At 36.4% G+C, this 17,227-nt stretch overlaps 1 protein-coding gene across 1 annotated transcript; it reads right to left on the bottom strand.

Annotated features, from left to right (window-relative positions):
• Positions 1-7,583: 7,583 nt before the first annotated feature.
• Positions 7,584-14,784, bottom strand: ODAM (odontogenic, ameloblast associated). Its single transcript, XM_036328391.1, has 9 exons — positions 14,734-14,784; positions 14,603-14,644; positions 14,027-14,074; positions 13,242-13,472; positions 12,685-12,732; positions 10,259-10,363; positions 8,977-9,024; positions 8,167-8,238; positions 7,584-7,754 (listed from the first exon to the last, which is right to left on the bottom strand). Exons 1-9 carry the CDS (start codon positions 14,782-14,784, stop codon positions 7,584-7,586), a joined length of 816 nt encoding a protein of 271 aa, XP_036184284.1.
• Positions 14,785-17,227: the final 2,443 nt, after the last annotated feature.

Below are 17,227 nucleotides of genomic sequence, written 5' to 3'. Positions count from 1 at the left end.
TAGATGACCTCCCTGTAGCCTTTCAATAACAAGACTCTCAGATTGGGTGGTAAACAGGGAAGAGACTACCTACCGGAACAGGCTTAGCAATTAGTGGGAAAAATCCCCCCCCCCCCCCCCCCCCCACACAATCCACTGTCCTAATCTCAGGAAAGGATTAGAATTAGTAATCCTTTATTCAACTGTGGTAGGGAAATTCACATTTTAAGCCACATATGGGAAGCCTTAGCAGTGGATTAGCTGACTATTCAAAAACAGAGCAGAAATACCTTGTTCCACATTTTGTGGCTGACACAGTTTGTAGAAATTGAATGCATGCACATTCTTTGGGCATGCTCACTGTGTGTGTGTGTGTGTGTGTGTGTGTGTGTGTGTGTGTGTGTGTATTGAATACTATGAAATATCTAAACAGTAATAGATTTGCATGCCTGTCAATACTAAAGAGGAATTTTTATTTTAAAAAGTTTGTGATATCTTTCCTCTAAGAGAGTGGATACAAATTTTGAATTCATTTTGAAGCCTGTGTAAATGTTATATATTCAACTAGAAATGACCATAGTGACTGTGGATTCCTGCAAAAGAATTGTAATCCTCTGTGGCCATGTTGTGGAATCTGAGTGGCTGTCAGTTTCCCGATCTCTACGGCACACTTGACCCCCAGCTGCTGAAAAGGAAAGTGGCCATAGATTTCTCATGCCCAGAGTCAGCAAGGGCCAGAGTCATGACAGGTAGTAGCCTGTGCCCACTGTAGTGTTCTCTGGAATGGGTCTGGCTTACCTGGCACCACGTGTGTGCTTAACAAATACCTATTGAATTTACAAAATTGTGCTCTTCAAAATGTCTTTGGATAGTTCCTGGTGTTCTTTATCAGTTATACCATATCTTACAGCCCAAAAGCTAACAGCTGAGAAGCCCTGTTTATTAACTGTTTCCACACTTATAAGACATAATTTTTTTCAGCATAAATTTTACACCAAATTCTATTAATAATTCGATATTTTTTATATGGCTCACCTGATGGAAATTGCCATATTATATGTAGCCAATTCCAAAATTCCCCTTTCCCTCAACAAAAAATTTCTTTTCTCAAATTTCACCTAAAACTGGTAAATACAAAACCTTAAAATATTAATGACCTCCTCCTATGCTATACACTTTACATTTTTTTCTAAACTGTTTGAATAGGACTTACGATTTTGATACAAAACATGGTTTACAGAACTGCTACGCAGACTGATACCCAGAGCTGTTTCAACACCCCCTGTGGATCCTTCTGAGGAGCTGGTTTCCCCTGAGGTATGCTCCTCAGGCCGAGGCTAAGACAGCGGCCTGCAGAGTCATCCAGGATCTGAATCACATCCCTCCACTTACTTAATTTGGATGAATCTCTAAACCTTTTAAAGCAACCCAACTGAGCATTAAGATAACAATAACAACATTTTTCCTTGTTTGCCTCATAGGTTAACAATTTAAATAGAAATGATGTTTTCTATATGGCAGTGTGTGAAAATCAAAGATCTTGGACTTGAACTGTGGATCCCCTTTATGTATGCACTTGATCTCCATATTCAAGGTTTACTTTGAATTATCAAAATATAAGAAGCTTTCTGTATTTAGTAAATATTCTAATTACACTAAATCCTAAAGGATCCACATAATGAGAAAATGTCCGAGAAGCTTTACATTTTTTAAGGTAACATTGCCAAAATGCTATGTGTTAGAAGCTGACAAATGCTTTATGTGAAATACATGTATATGTATGTATTCATAGTAGCCCTATGGGATAAGCTAGGCAGTTATCCTTATTTTACAGATGAGGAAAATTTGGCTTAGGAAGTTAATTTTCTAAGATCACAAATCTAGTAAACTGTGTAACTGGATGCAGAATTAGTTCCTAACCACAGATTGTACAAGTAACATGAAATGAATACACTTAGTGAATCATGAAAAGGTTGTAGAGATTTTAAATAGTTATATAATCTGTTATTTAAAAAACTTTTTATATAAAAAAGGTTACATTCTAACCCATTTGGACAAAAGGCTGCACTGTATAAGAAAGTTAGTCCTTTAATGTTATATATTTGAAATAATAACTATATATTCAAAAAGGTTATACATTTGATTTGAACAAGGGAACTTTTGTATCAGCCATAAAAATATTTTTATAATAATTGGACTTCATAGAAGTCAAATATTTAAAATTGTTTGTTTTTAAGATATATCAGATATACATAATTTTTAATAGAATTTGCTGTGATATTCAAAGCCTGCTGGTAGCATTTCTATGTCTTATGATTTGGGGAGAACTAATAAATGAAGCGGGTCAGCAGTTGGCCCTTGCAATTTACGTTATGAAATTAATAATGAATAGGATCAGGTTGTATTTTAAATAAGTTTTAGTCATTGATTTATTATTGTATTAAGCAATTATTGTGCTTTAATTAATTAGAGATTGAGTACTATGCAAATCACTGTATAATACTGATGAGAGAAGATGCTCTCCATGATTTCCTAGAGTTTACAGATTATTAGACAAAATAAGTAAAAGTTTCAATAGCATTTGTAAGTGAAACGATGAAGGGAGTATGGGTACTGTAAAAATACAGAACAGGTACCCCAGCCTAATATAAATGGTCTATGACAGGGGTGGGCAAACTTTTTGACTCGAGGGCCACAATGGGTTCTTAAACTGGACTGGAGGGCCGGAACGAAAGCATGGATGGAGTGTTTGTGTGAACTAATATAAATTCAAAGTAAACATCATTACATAAAAGGGTACGGTCTTTTTTTTTCAGTAGTTTTATTCATTTCAAACGGGCCGGATCTGGCCTGCGGGCCGTAGTTTGCCCACGGCTGGTCTATGAGAAAGTATACCAGAAAAAGTAAAGGCCTAAGAAATGATATATTAGTCAAATGAAAAGCAGGAGGAATAATGTTCCAGGCAGAGGGAACACTGTGAAAATTCAAGTATCAGGAGCTCATGGCATATTCTATGAAATGTAAAGGAGTTTACTTTGGCTGGAATGTAGTGATCAAAGGGTTTATGGCAAATGATCAAGGGGTGTATGGCAGGATCAAGTAATATGAACCTTTTCAGCCAATTAAAGGAGCTTGGAGTTTAAGCAGAAACCAATGGGAAGGTGTTGCATGTGGTTTTAAGCAGGGGATTAAGACTCTTCCAGGTAGAAAAAATATGAAGGTGATTATATATCAACTAGAGGCCCAGTGCACAAAAATTTGTGCACTCGGGGGGGAAGGGGGTCCCTCAGCCAGCCTGTGCCCTCTCGCAGTCTGGAACCCCTCGGGAGATAATGCCCTGCTGGCTTATGCCTGCTCCCGGGTGGCAGAGGGCAGGCCCAATCCCTAGGTGCAGCCCCTGGTCGGGCTCAGAGCAGGGCCGATTGGGGAGTTGGGGCGCCGCATCCTGTCACACACAGAGCCGCAGGGCGATCAGGGGGTTGGGGAGCTCCCCCCATCAGGCACAGAGCAGGGCTGATCAGGGGGTTGGGGCGCCTTCCCCTGTCACGAACAGAGCAGGGCGGATAGGGAGGTTGTGGCCCCGCCCCATCACACACAGTGCTGCAGGGCGATCAGGGGGTTTGGGTGATGCACCCTGTCACACTGATCCCGGTGCCGGGAGGCCTCTCAGCTCCGCTGATCCTGGTGCTGGGAGGCATATTACCCTTTTACTATATAGGATAGAGGCCTGGTGCATGGGTGGGGGCCGGCTGTTTTGCCCTGAATGGTGTCCTGGATCAGGGTGGGGGTCCCCACTGGGGTGCCTGGCCAGCCTGGGTGAGGGGCTGAGGGCTGTTTTCAGGCTGGCGGGTGACTGAAGCTCCCAACTGCTCCTTTTTTTCTTTTTTCTTTTATTCTGGGCCAGCTTTAGCTCTGGCTCCAGCTCTGAGGCCTCCGCTGCTGAAAGCAGGTATCTGGTTTGTTTGGGTTCTATAATCGAAACACTGTATGAACTCCAGCTCTGAGATCCCGCCTGGCTGATAGCGGGTTTCTGGGGTTTTGTTTAGCTTCTATATTTGTAACAATGTTTCAAACTGCAAGCTCAGAGGCCAGCAAGGCAGGCGGGGAACGTTGGTTTCCTCCGTCATTGAAGCAAGCAAGCCTCATGTTTGCTTCAAGCTGCCTGGCTGCTGGCCGCCATCTTGGCTGGAAGTTAATTTGCGTATCTCGCTGATTAGCCAATGGGAAGGGTAGCGGTTGTACACTAATTACCATGTTTCTCTTTTATTAGATAGGCTCCTCATAAAAGATGAACAGGGTCTCCAGGAGAGATAGTGAAGATAAAGATAAAAAGATTCAAAAGATACTTAGGAGAGAAAATCTTCAGTATATAGACTTCCAGCTTCTATTAGGTTTAAAAAAGTTTATATGGAACTAAATCTCCCGCTATTAACAATGGTAAGCTCTAGGCATAATGTTGGGGAAAAACATACGCAGTTGAAAGGCATTAGAGAGTGACCAAAAGCAGGTAGAAACTTAAGGAAATTAAGTTCTTGCAATAAAGGTGAAATCTACATTCATGTCACTTTTCTTTTATAGGCACTCCCCATCTGCAGGGTGGAGGGGCAATCCTAGACCTCAATAAGAGAGTAACAGTTTCTGAGACATTAGAGGAGGGATTTTGGGGATGCCCATAGAGGAAAGTCCCATAATGTAGGGGACCTCTGAGGCAGGAGTCTCTAAATCTGTGTATAAACTCTTCCCCAATCCTTGGCTAACCCCTGAAATATTCATATGCAAAGCAAAATATCAAGGATCCCAGGGAAAAACAATAGGTAGAAAGGTGAAATAGCAGAGTAGAGATTTCAGCAATTTCCTATTGCTGTGGAGACTGAGTAGGAACTAGAGTCCCACCAACTTAGAGGAGCTTGATAAACACCACAGGCCAGAAGGGAACCTCACAGGTAAAGACCATATTGATAGAACTTAGCTTTGCCCTAACATCAAGGACAAAAATGAAATAAATATATGATCATTAAAAACAAAATCCTACACAAGATCAATGTTTAACATTTTCTGTATATTTTGTATGAATCAGGTTTCTTACAGGTGTTCTTTCATGTAGTCCTTCTAGAAATTCTAAATGGTAGGTATGGTTATTTCTTGTTTTGCATCTGAAAAAATTAAGACTCAGAGAGGATAACTAATTTCTTGAAGGTTCAAAACCAGATTGAAAGCCAGATCCAGTGAGTCTAAAATCTATGCTATATTATATATAAGACTAGAGGCTTGGTGCATGAAATTCTTGCACTGGGGGAGGGGGGGTTCTTCAGCCTGGCCTGTGACCTCTCGCAGTCCAGAGCCCTCAGGGGATGTCTGACTGATGGCTTAGGCTTGCTCCCCTTAGGGAGGGAGTGGGCCTAAGCCATCAGTTGGACATCCTTAGCACTGCTGCAGAGGTGGGAGAGGCTCCTGTCACCGCCACTGCGCTCCCCCTGTGGGAGTGCACTGACCACCAGGGGGCAGCTCCTGCATTGAGCATCTGCCTCCTAGTTGTCAGTGAATGTCATAGTTACCGGTCATTCTGCTGTTCGGTTGATTTGCATATTAGCCTTTTATTACATAGGACTAGAGGCCCAGTGCACAAAATTCATGCACTGGTAGGGTTCCTAGCGGCTGCTGGCTGCTGGCTGGGATTTCCCTCCCTTCCCCCGACCGGCCCTGCCCCTGGTTGAACTCCCAGAAGACCCACTGGTAGAGTGGGCAATTTGCATATTATGCTTTTATTATTTAGAATAGCACCTCCCCAAACCAGCATACATCCTCCTGGGGATCTATCCTTTTGTATGAGGACAACCATCACTCTCTCTGTAGCTGTGACATACTGGGAACATGTACTTCATGATATCTGCCACCAAATAATTTTGATTTTAATGGAGAATACACCAAAAGGAATCTAGTAGAATGGGGCTTGGGGAGATAATGAGATATGCCAAAATTAGGTATATACTTTAGTTCCTCAGACCCAATCATCACACTCAGAAATCCAATGACAGTATATCTTTATTCTCATCAATTACACCATTTTTTCTGAGCCATCTTTTATTAATGCAATTATTCAGTTGATTCAGTGGTGTCAGCTTTATACTCATTGTTAACAGATTATGTAATGATAGGGTATTTGAAAAGAAATATAATTTTTTAAAGACAGGAGTTATTAAATAATTGTATTACTTTTTCTATGACTTATCTAAAGAGTGCAAAATTATAAGTAAAAAGAAATTCAGAAGAGGAGCAAAGATATTCTGTATTTTTCAAAGAACTGATATTAGCAGTGAGGAAGCAAATAGCCTAAAATGATATCCAAGGCATTGCCATGTCTTTTTCTCTGAAAAATAAGATGGAAGAACATTTTAGGACCATTAGACTGTTCTGTGTAAAATTTCCTATGTATTTTCTCAATTTCTTAATAAAGAAATGGAAAACTTTACTTTTTCTGACATTAATGCCATGTAGATTGAAGGTCACACTATACTGAAATACTTTTAATATTTCTGATTAAATAAATTAACTTGCATTGTACAAAAGTTTACATTGAAAAGGAGAATTTTCTAAAACAATGCTAGCACTATTCATTTCTGGTTGTATTTTGTAGACTTCATTTTTTCATCTGAAGAATGCTGAGTATGCATTTTCATAGAAGAAGGAATTAGAAGAGACTCATAAGCAGCAGGGAGGAGATTTCAAAAAAAATATTGCCTTTTGATTTTCCCTTTAGGCCAAATTCTTTAGTGTGCATTTAAAAATTCTTGGTGTCATGCCAGCTTGTCCTTCTTTCAAACACCCAGTAGCCTCATAGCCAAACAAGCCCATTAGGACAGGTAATTTAGGTTATGTTTGATATATAAGCCATGATGGTTTAAATTTCCAGATGATTATGCAATTTTTTTGTATCACTTTAAGACTTTATTTCATTCCAATATAATACAGATTGGTTGATATTATTACGATTTATCGCTTGCAAAATGAAGTGCTGATTTAGGAGAATTGACTGTAAATAGTGTCCGTAGAATGACTTTTATATGGACCTAGTATATTTATTATTTGTGTTTTCAGAGTTTGTGGTATAGATATACATGCTTCTCAAAATTTATTTTGGTTAAAAAAATTGCTAACATCCCATAATGATTATTAGCTTTGTAGGAATATATAAGCACTAACTTTTTTGTTTGTTTTGTAAGACCTCTTTGATTGTTCCCCTGACAGGTTTTCTTCTTTTTTTCCTCTTTGAATTTAGGATATGTCGTAGTACTTATGCAGGTGTCTTAGTAAATACCTACCAAAAATTCTGCATTATTAGAACAACGTCTTATGGTTCCTTTAGGCTACTAGTCTTGGCCTAATGGAAAAAATAAAAAAGGACATTCGTGAAAATTTCTTATAGATCAAAATTAAATTATATTCTGATTAATTATCAGTAAGCAATTATAGGCCTCCTCATTCAAGGTCAAGACCACATATCCTACTATACCATTAACTAATTATTTTCATAAGTTTCCTATAAATTAAGCACTAAGTTATATTTTCTATTAGACAATAATTTCTTATATAAAATGAATCTTTGATTACTCTACCTTCTCTTCCATGGGCTCTGGGGTAATAGTTGGGTCTATAGCAGAAGCAAAAGCATTTGTTGTGCTGGGTTTTTGTGAAGTTGGAGGAACGACAATTCCTCTACTGGCATGCTTAAAGTTTATCATTTTGTTTTGTAAATATGGCATCACTCCTTCTGCTGGCTATAGAGAATGAGAAAGAAAACAAAGTGTTTTCAGGTTAAAGTACAAAGTCAAATTGGGAAGAATATAAAGCAACAGAATTGAGATGCAAGGCAAGGAATTAATTTAAGAAGAAAATGCCTTTAATATTTTCTAGATTATAATCTATCCTTTAGAAAGACTGTGCAAACGTGGATGTCTCTTGATACTTGTTTAAATGAGTGTACATAGGAGAATATCTGACCTATAATAGCCCCTCAATAAGTATTTGATGAACTGAGTAAATTGAATCTTGACTGGCCAAAGATCTAATTGTTGATGGAATAATAATAATAATAATAAAGTTTTCATTAAAATAAACAATAGTGCAGTAAACTGTAGGTTGTAAGTTGCTGATTGCACGCATCTAGTGAAGTGTGGTAAGGAATCTTACCATTGCAGCAGTTTCAGGACCCGTGCCTATGATGGCATCAAAGGCTAGTTGCTTCTGTCCTCCTGGTCTAACCTGGAAAATTGGAAAGTTTATAAAAGTCTAAATTCTTAATTTCTAAAATACGTTGTTTTGGATCAAAAGCAGTTAAACACTTCCCAACTTCTTAAATTAGTTTCTTATACACAAAAATAATCATTTTGATTTGAGAAAGAGAGAAGCAGCTCCCAACACAGGGAAACTGGCCTGACGGTATAACCCTGCCTGCGTTCTCAGGAGCTCCTTCCCCACCATTCTCTGCTGGGCCAGCCTTGGTGTTCTATTGAATATTAGCAATCCCTACAGAGCACCAACCTGGGACAAATTTGCCTCTGAATACAATGAAGTGACAAAAACAAGACTGCTTTGTCATCTTGTCTAAAACAAGATTACAGCGTGAGACATAAAAACCCTCACATCCTGGCTAATCTGAGTAACTCTGGCTTTTTTACCAGCATGGCCTGGCCTTGCTCCTTTAAAATAAGAATCATTGTTACCCAATCATAGAACCAGGGTGAACCAGCACTCTTTGAACTTGTCCCAAATCACCTGACAACCCCAAATCCTATATGAAGTCATTTCAATACCTTCCTGTTAGGACACTGCACAGTTTCCCAGGTGTGTGTCCTCCCTTATTGCAATAAATAGATAAATCCAACTTTGTTCAGCTAAGGTATTTGGCTGCAGGGCACGTATAGATTTAACAAATTTTGAAGCAAGTAGTTTTAAAAGGTAGTTTTTTTTTTTAACATGAAAAAGTATGCATTTACTTACAGGTTCAACTTGTTGTGGGATATATCCAAATTGTGTATAGAATGGCATCTGTCAGATTTTTGAAAAAATGCATTAGATTCTGATGTTTTTGTCATAATTTTGTGTTAATGGTTACAAAAATTATATATATATATACATATATATATATCATTGATTTTTTTTTCAGAGAAAGGAATGGAGAGGGAAACATCAATGTGAGAGAGAAACATCGATTGGCTGCCTCCCATACACACCCACCTAGGGCTTAAGCCCATAACCTGGGCATGTGCCCTAATTGGGAATCAAACCAGTGACCTTTGGTGCAGGGAACGATGCTCAACCAACTGAGCAACACTGGCCAGGACTAAAATATATGTACATTTATATTATACTAAATGCTTTTTTGAACGTTCATATGTTCTAGGTGGCAAAAAATGTTAAATTACTAAACATCCTTTCAATAGCATATGATTTCTAAGTTAAAACTTTTCCTTCTTCTAATTTAGCATGACAGTTAGAATTACTACTATCAGTCAAAGCATAATTTTCAGTTTTCTCTAATTTGGTTTGGCAAGTTTTAGAGTGGTGTAAAATATTATTTTCCCCCATTCTAATGAAAAGATATCTAGTTATTATGAGCCACCTGAATTTATATTAGAATTCTAAAAATGTATTGCAGGTTCACAAAACTTAGTGTGATGTTATCTAAGTGTATTGCAAGATCTGGTGAACAAAGTAGCTTTTATTATGGTAGCTATTTTCATTTTTCAATTTTATTTTTTGTTCATCCTCACCCAAGGATAATTTTTTCCATTGATTTTTAGGGAGAATGAAAAGGAGGGAGGAGGAAGGAGGAGAGAATGAGGAAGGGAGGGAGGGATATATATATATATATATATATATATATATATAGAGAGAGAGAGAGAGAGAGAGAGAGAGAGAGAGAGAGAGAGAGAGAAACATTGATGTGAGAGAGACACATCGATTGGTTGCCTTCCCCATACACCCTGAGACCTGGTTTTAGAAAACTTCGTTTTCCAAGATGATGTAGTTTTTTCCCTCTGATTTTATTAAATCCACTCACTGATCTCATGATTTTAAAATCCAGTCTTAGAACATTTCCAAATTAGTGGTACTTTAGGAAAAAAACCCCAAATTCTTTTATGATCACCACAGTTCAAGCTATTGAGTTTTTTTTTCACTAAATGTACTTAGCTATTCTTTCCTCTTAAAATTTGCCTGATCTTCTCCTTTCTCAGATGGAACTAGATCTAGTTAGCTTGAAATCAAATGGTTGCAGTACCTGCTCCTCAAATTGCTGCTGTCCTGTTTGTGGAGGTAACTCTGGGACCGTTTGCTGAGATTGTTCCCAGGGAAGGAGCATGTAAACCGGATAGTATTGAAGCATCTAGTTGTAAACAGAAATGAATCAGCATAGTCCTTTTAAAAAAAAATTCTTCGAATGTCAATATTATTTTAAAACTTACTCATATTTAGCAATTTTATAAAAAAAGGACACAAAAGCATTTCTTCCTAAACTTTAGGAACAACTTGTATTGCACGTGATACTGGATTGGACTTTGTTTCAAGGTTGTTTGGTCAAACACATTTAGGACGGATTGTGTTCAATTAAATAATAGGCTTTTGTAAAAGCACACCTTGGGCTTTATGTACAAATTTTATACTTTATGCACAAATTACTTTGCAAATATCTAAGAAGAGGATAGCCTATCTAGCATTTCCCTTATTTTTTGGGAAAGTCATCATTCTGCAGAACATGGTGCTAGCGTTTTACCATAATGAATATAATGTCAGGAATATATTGCCCTTAATAATTGACAGTTTAATTAAAATAATCTATATGCATTTTAGAATGTTTTGAGAATCCTGAGATAAGGAACAAATAAAATCACCTGTAACTTCACCATCCACATAATCAAGTTTTGGCTTCCACTTATGCCTGTGTGTCTATACATGCATATGTTTATTAAAAATGGGAATCGTAGTACATACATAAAGTTTTTTTTTTGTTTTTGTTTTTTAAATATATTTTATTGATTTTTTACAGAGAGGAAGGGAGAGAGATAGAGAGTTAGAAACATCGATGAGAGAGGAACATCGATCAGCTGCCTCCTGCACATCTCCTACTGGGGATGTGCCCGCAACCCAGGTACATGCCCTTGACTGGAATCGAACCTGGGACCTTTCAGTCCACAAGCCGACGCTCTATCCACAGAGCCAAACCGGTTTTGGCCATACATAAAGTTTTATATGATGTTTTGTTTCCTTATTTAATGTATTTCATTAAATACATTAAATACAGCCTAGATCATACATAAGAGGTAAAAAACAACAACTGTGGCTTGAAAAATTTATTTTGTGCAATGTTTCTTAATCCTGTCTAAAATCAACATCACCTGTTGAGCATTTTAATAATTAATCATATTTGGGATCTACTCATGAGGTTTTGATCCATTAGGTAAGGGAAGGGTCCCTGTGGTCGGCAAACTGCGGCTTGCGAGCCACATGCGGCTCTTTGTCCCCTTGAGTGTGGCTCTTCCTTAGCCTTAGGAGTACCCTAATTAAGTTAATAACAATGTACCTACCTATATAGTTTAAGTTGAAAAAATTTGTCTCTCAAAAGAAATTTCAATCATTGTACTGTTGATATTTGGCTCTGTTGACTAATGAGTTTGCTGACCACTGGTCTAGGCATTTGTAATTTTCAGAATTACTACCAGAGATTCTAATGCAAAGCCAGGGCAGAAAAACACTGTTTTAGTAGTTAAAGAAAAGGTGAAGAATTCTGTTTCAACTCTGCTATTTAGTTTCATTAGGATTGGGAATTTAATCTCATTAAGACTTACTTTCCTGGTCTTTAAAATGAAGTAATTCTGCATCATGTATCTAACTCTAAATGCTATGGCATACAATGAGATAATGTCTAGAAGTAACTTTTGGTTTCTTATGGGGTAGGACAAAATTACATAATTATGATTACAGTGTAGTCAAGTGGTGTAAATTTTTATAAATGCTCAGTACTCTGGTGGTGAATAATATAATTCACCTATATCTCTCTTTCTTTGAACCCAGGATATTATAGAATTAGCCTACTCCTGAGAGGATTTTCCATATTAATCTAATGATTCTACTAGTTGGCCTTCATATTTTTAAGATTTTCCTATTTCATGAAAATCATCACCATTTGATTGTAATATGGAATTAAATTAAAAATATGCAAGAACCTGGAAATGTTTTGACCAGAACTTCGTAATTGTCAAATAAGGGGGGCAAGTGTTTCTTATCTCTACATTATATCATTATGTCATATTTTATCAATTTAATACATTTTCCTCTGAAACAAAATTTAGGGTTGGGCAAAGTCCACCCATGTTATTTCTCTCGAGTTTTTCCAAACTGCCAGCACTTCAGATGCAGAAAGGACATAAGCGAGGGTTTAGTGAGCTCCTTTATTCCTAACATGGTAGTGCCCTAGGAACTCAGGAGTCCTGAGGACTCTTCTTAGCTGGTCTTTCTTCAGGAGTTATTGAGTGAGTCCGACATTAACAAACTGATGCCAACCCAGCGATAGCAGCATCCAGACAGTGATATCATTGGATGGGTTTTTATAGCCCTGCTACAGGAGTCAGAGCTACAAATATAAAAGAAAGCATTCATTCAATGGCAAGCGTTAGTAGCCATAGGAGTGATGATATCTTATTTATTTACCTGGGCTTGCTCTTCAGGCATTTTAAAGGAGAACACATAGGGCATCGCCTGCCAAAAAAGAAATCATAAAAAAGTTTTACTTGACTTTTTAAAAAAATGTAATTACATTTAATTTTTCATCAACTTTTATTCCCTCTATGCCCTCTACCATCTCCACCCATCCCCCTCCACCCCTGCAGTCACCACGCTGTTGTCCATATCCATGTTCTCTCTTTTTTTCTCAATCCCTCCATACAAATTTATATATTAGCAGACTTCTATGACAGTAAAAGGTCATCTATTATATGCATTATCATTAAGGCAAATTGCCCCCCCCCAATTATATTTTCTAACACATGTTTTAACATTTTTTATTTGTGGCTATTATCATACAATAGCTGGTTTAAATGATATTTTTCTTGTTAGGAATCAGAAAAGATAAGGAACTTCCTGTGATGGTAGAAACATATTGTGGGGAAGAATTCTTGCTCAATAACTGTTGCCTTATTTTAAAGCTGATTCATATTTGTTTTTACATTCAATGCACATTATCTCAAGATTGAAGAGGTCTGACTTACATTATTAGGGCCCTGGTGGGTCTGCACTGGTGCTTGAGGCTGTGAGGGGTCCAGTTGTCCCACCTGGTTTCCCTGGGCAAAGCTGACCTGTCCTGGGAAAGTTATCTGATTTGGGAACAGTCTAGCAACCTGGTCTAGAGTTGCTAAGGAGAATGGGGAGAGTCCTGGAATTTGAGCTTGCTGCTGTTGTAGAATCCCAGAGAAAGGAGGAATCCATGAATTAAATGGGCTCTGGAAGGAAATAAAAGAAAAAAAAAGGAAGGTTTTCTTTTTCATTTCAGAAACCATTGAAAATCAGTCCTGAGCGGGCAAACAATTTCTATATTTCCATTGCTGCATTATTAGAAAAAGATAGCATCTTAGCACATTATGAGCCATGCAAATAGCATGAACGATGCTAAATTTCCAACGATCTAGAGAAATATGGGGCAGAATGAGGTCAATAAAGAGTATAGTTTCTGAGTTGCCAGACTGGGTTTGAATCTATTTTTTAACCCAGTAGCTGAGTATGACTTTTTGTAAAATAGTTAATTTTAATGATCTCATAGCTATGAGAATCTGTGTCTGGCATGTACCAAGTTCTCAAAATATAAGCGCTAATCAGATTATAGTTTTTACTTAGTGTTCAAACAAATGGTAATTAGAATGTATGGGACAAATTCATAACTTTAGAAATGGAAATTTCAGAAATGGCATCAGAAAACATCTTGTTCTCATAAAAAGTGCCATAATAAGAAATGAAAGGTAGAAAAATATTCTTAAAATAATTATTGAGATAGAGATACCTGAAGTTGTAGTGGCTGAAGTTGAGCATTATTAAGACTCAGCAGTAACTAGAAAAGGAAAGAATATGAAAATAACATTACCACACAGTAAAATTATTAAGATCAGTGTTTACTACAAATAGAGCACAAGTCAGAGCTGACTAATCTTAGGTTCCTGTTAGAGGTGAGATGTTTTCTCACTAAGCTTATACTAAATTACAGTGATTAGAGGTTGGGATTTAACTACCTCTCCCTTGCTGTGTACGGGATTGTACAACTTTAGCCCATTCCAAATGATTTCATTAGTCATTTGATGTCCTAACACCTATGTCCATCTGTATTAGGTGCTATTAAAAAGATACACAAAATGTTTTCATTGCTTTTAAGTAATGGTGAAATAATATTTTAGAAAGAACCTGGTATAGAAAACATGCATGAACACTGGAAATGCATATGGATATGAGAGCACTGAAGAAACAACGAATCTTTAATGCCTCTAACTAGATTTTGAATTTTTGGCTTTTATCTCTTCCCCATTCGACTTTCAAAAAACAAACAAACAAAAAGGAGGAGGTTATTTTAAGTATCTAAACTAACCTCATTGCTGTGGCTTGCAGACAAAAGGCGCTGTGGGATAATCTAAAAAAAAAAAAAAAAGATAAAAGAAGGATTTGGGATTTGTTAAAGGTTTTACACAGTGATTTCAGCTGTACTATGAAATCACTTACCGGGGCTGATAGCGTGGCTCCCAGTAGCCCAAAGAGAATTATGGTTTTCATTTTCAGATGAAATACCTAGGAAAAAAAAAGTGAAATTTAGCTTTAAAAATACTACATAAAAATCATGATAATAATTAGTTGGTATTTTTCAATTAGGAGAGTAGTTGGTTGAATTTTACAGTATTTGCCTGTATATTAAGATTTAATATAAAACATAAATATCTATAATATATATTATTATTTTCTCTCAGAGAGACAAACCAAAATTGTTAGCGCATCCTTTTAGCTTGACCAAATGACTCATTTAGTGGCATATGATGCAGTTGAATGAGTTATAAACAAGATGGCCTGATGCTTTGAGCTGTTCTACATAGAAAGGAGTGAGTCCCTTTGACCATGGGAGAGCCTATGACTGGGTCCTTATTATAAAAACAATTTTAATGTCTATTCAATGTAGTAGTAAAAATACTACAAAAAAGATTTGACAGTAACAGTTTAATAACAAATAATTTTCATTGAAAAGTCTAATAACATTAAGTATACATGAACACTAAAAAACTGAGTCCATAGTTTTGTAACTCAGGAAAAAAGCTTATAAAATTAAGCTGCGATATTGATTTACAGTGCTACCCATGGTAGTATATTATGCCTTATCCTCCAAATGTGAAAACCATGCCCTACTTCAAATCACTGATCTACACAAGTAGTAAGGGTGACCTTGGTAGGCTACCCTGTAGGATTGACTGAGTTTGGTTTTAATATTATGAAAGTGAAGATTTGATATCTTACCTCACTCCTTAGCCTATGAAGAGATACTAGATCCATGCAGGGTCTGTGTTCCTTTTATCTTTTAGCTCTACTGCTTAGAACATCCCTTATATTTTAAAACCCGTCTTTAGAAAAAAGGGACCAATTATTTTTCAAAAGGGCCAGTGATTCAGTGGGTTTTAGACAATGGCTTAGCTAATAACCCCTTTCCTAATCATCTAGGTGGTAAATGGATTCCCACACTTTTAGTAATGCCATTAAATTATCCTCTGAGAAATGTTTTCTTATGATCATTCCTGGTTTCTGCTTTGGTTATGACTAAATCTTTTGGAATAATTTCATTCTGCTCCTTTTTAAAAAATCATCTTGAAAATGGATACCATAATAGAATAACTTTGAAAGCCTTAATGAAGGTCAAAGATTAATGGCAGATATTTATTTTAAGAGTAAAATATAGATTATTAGACATAAGGCAGAGGTCTAAAGGACAAAAATTCAAAACCTACTTAGGGATGGTAAAGATTCTTTGGTTCTTCAATCCTGAACTGAGTAAATATGAGCTAATTTCATTTAGGTTCAATGTTAAAAAAAAAAAATCAGTAAATATCTTTCTATTAATGGAATGAAATGCTAAAAAAAAAAAAAATAAAAAGCCAAATCTCTATGTGTCTATGACATGTATATCCTCATGTGATCGAATGTTTAGGATAAATAATTTCATAAATAGAAAGCATGATGGCTTTTATTTAAAAAGATAGTGGTGAGTGTTTTGCACTTTAAAAATACTTTTTGCTAAATATGATTTTAATATTCAAAATACAACTAAGTGTTATTACCTGTTCATCATGCTATTTCAATTTTTTTTATAAAGTGAGGTTTGAGTTTATTTGCCTTGTTTTTCTTTGCTGTTATTATTGACCCCATTCTGATAGTCCAGGATCATAAGTGTTATGATAATGTATTATCAATTAATTTCTATTGTGGAAGATTTCTTTGGCTAATTTCATCTAGAAACAACTAATGGTGGCCTTATCATGTAGGAAAACAAAGTTATTGCCTTTAAATAAGTTTGTTTTTTCTCAGTAGAATGATATACTTCTTAGAACTTACATGGCTTTTTAGTACTAAAATGATGATAGCATTTGTTGTATAGCCTAAAAAACCAAAAGGACAAAAAAAATTAGTTAAAATAACAAAACTTTTTTTTTTTTTACTAAAGAAGAAAAGCTACTACTAGGATCATATATCTGTTAGAAAGGAACTTCCCCAAGATTTATGAATGTTATATTTTTAGATTGGCTAAGTAGACCACTCTAGATGCTGATGGCTGATTTAGCTATAGCTGGGTGATTAATGTAACAAATTGTTGCCTGGAAAACCCAGTAGATGAGTTGAGTGGTGGACATGGTACATGTTGCTATATTGCCTAATTATACATATTTATAATTAATGACCATGGTCTATTCTGAATATCATCAAATTAAAGACAATATACCCACGGGGTTGATGACATATGTATAAATAAAATATATGACAAAATAAAAAAATTAGTATGCCATAAACTCAGTCTCCTGAGATTTTTATGGCATTGTGCAGAGTCTTCGACAGCTAACTTCACTCTGAACCAGAAAGTTGTCAGGACTAAGCACAGAAAAATTTAGGAATTATATTACAGAGACAAAATAGTCAATGTGAAAATTATCCTGATGATGGATAGTTTCACTTAGATATATTC

This window comes from Myotis myotis, unplaced genomic scaffold, assembly GCF_014108235.1.
Source record: "Myotis myotis isolate mMyoMyo1 unplaced genomic scaffold, mMyoMyo1.p scaffold_m19_p_1, whole genome shotgun sequence".
NCBI classification, from domain to species: Eukaryota; Metazoa; Chordata; class Mammalia; order Chiroptera; family Vespertilionidae; genus Myotis; species Myotis myotis.
The sequence above is the reverse complement of the archived record's forward strand: the minus strand, read 5'-3'. Positions and strand labels throughout refer to the sequence as shown.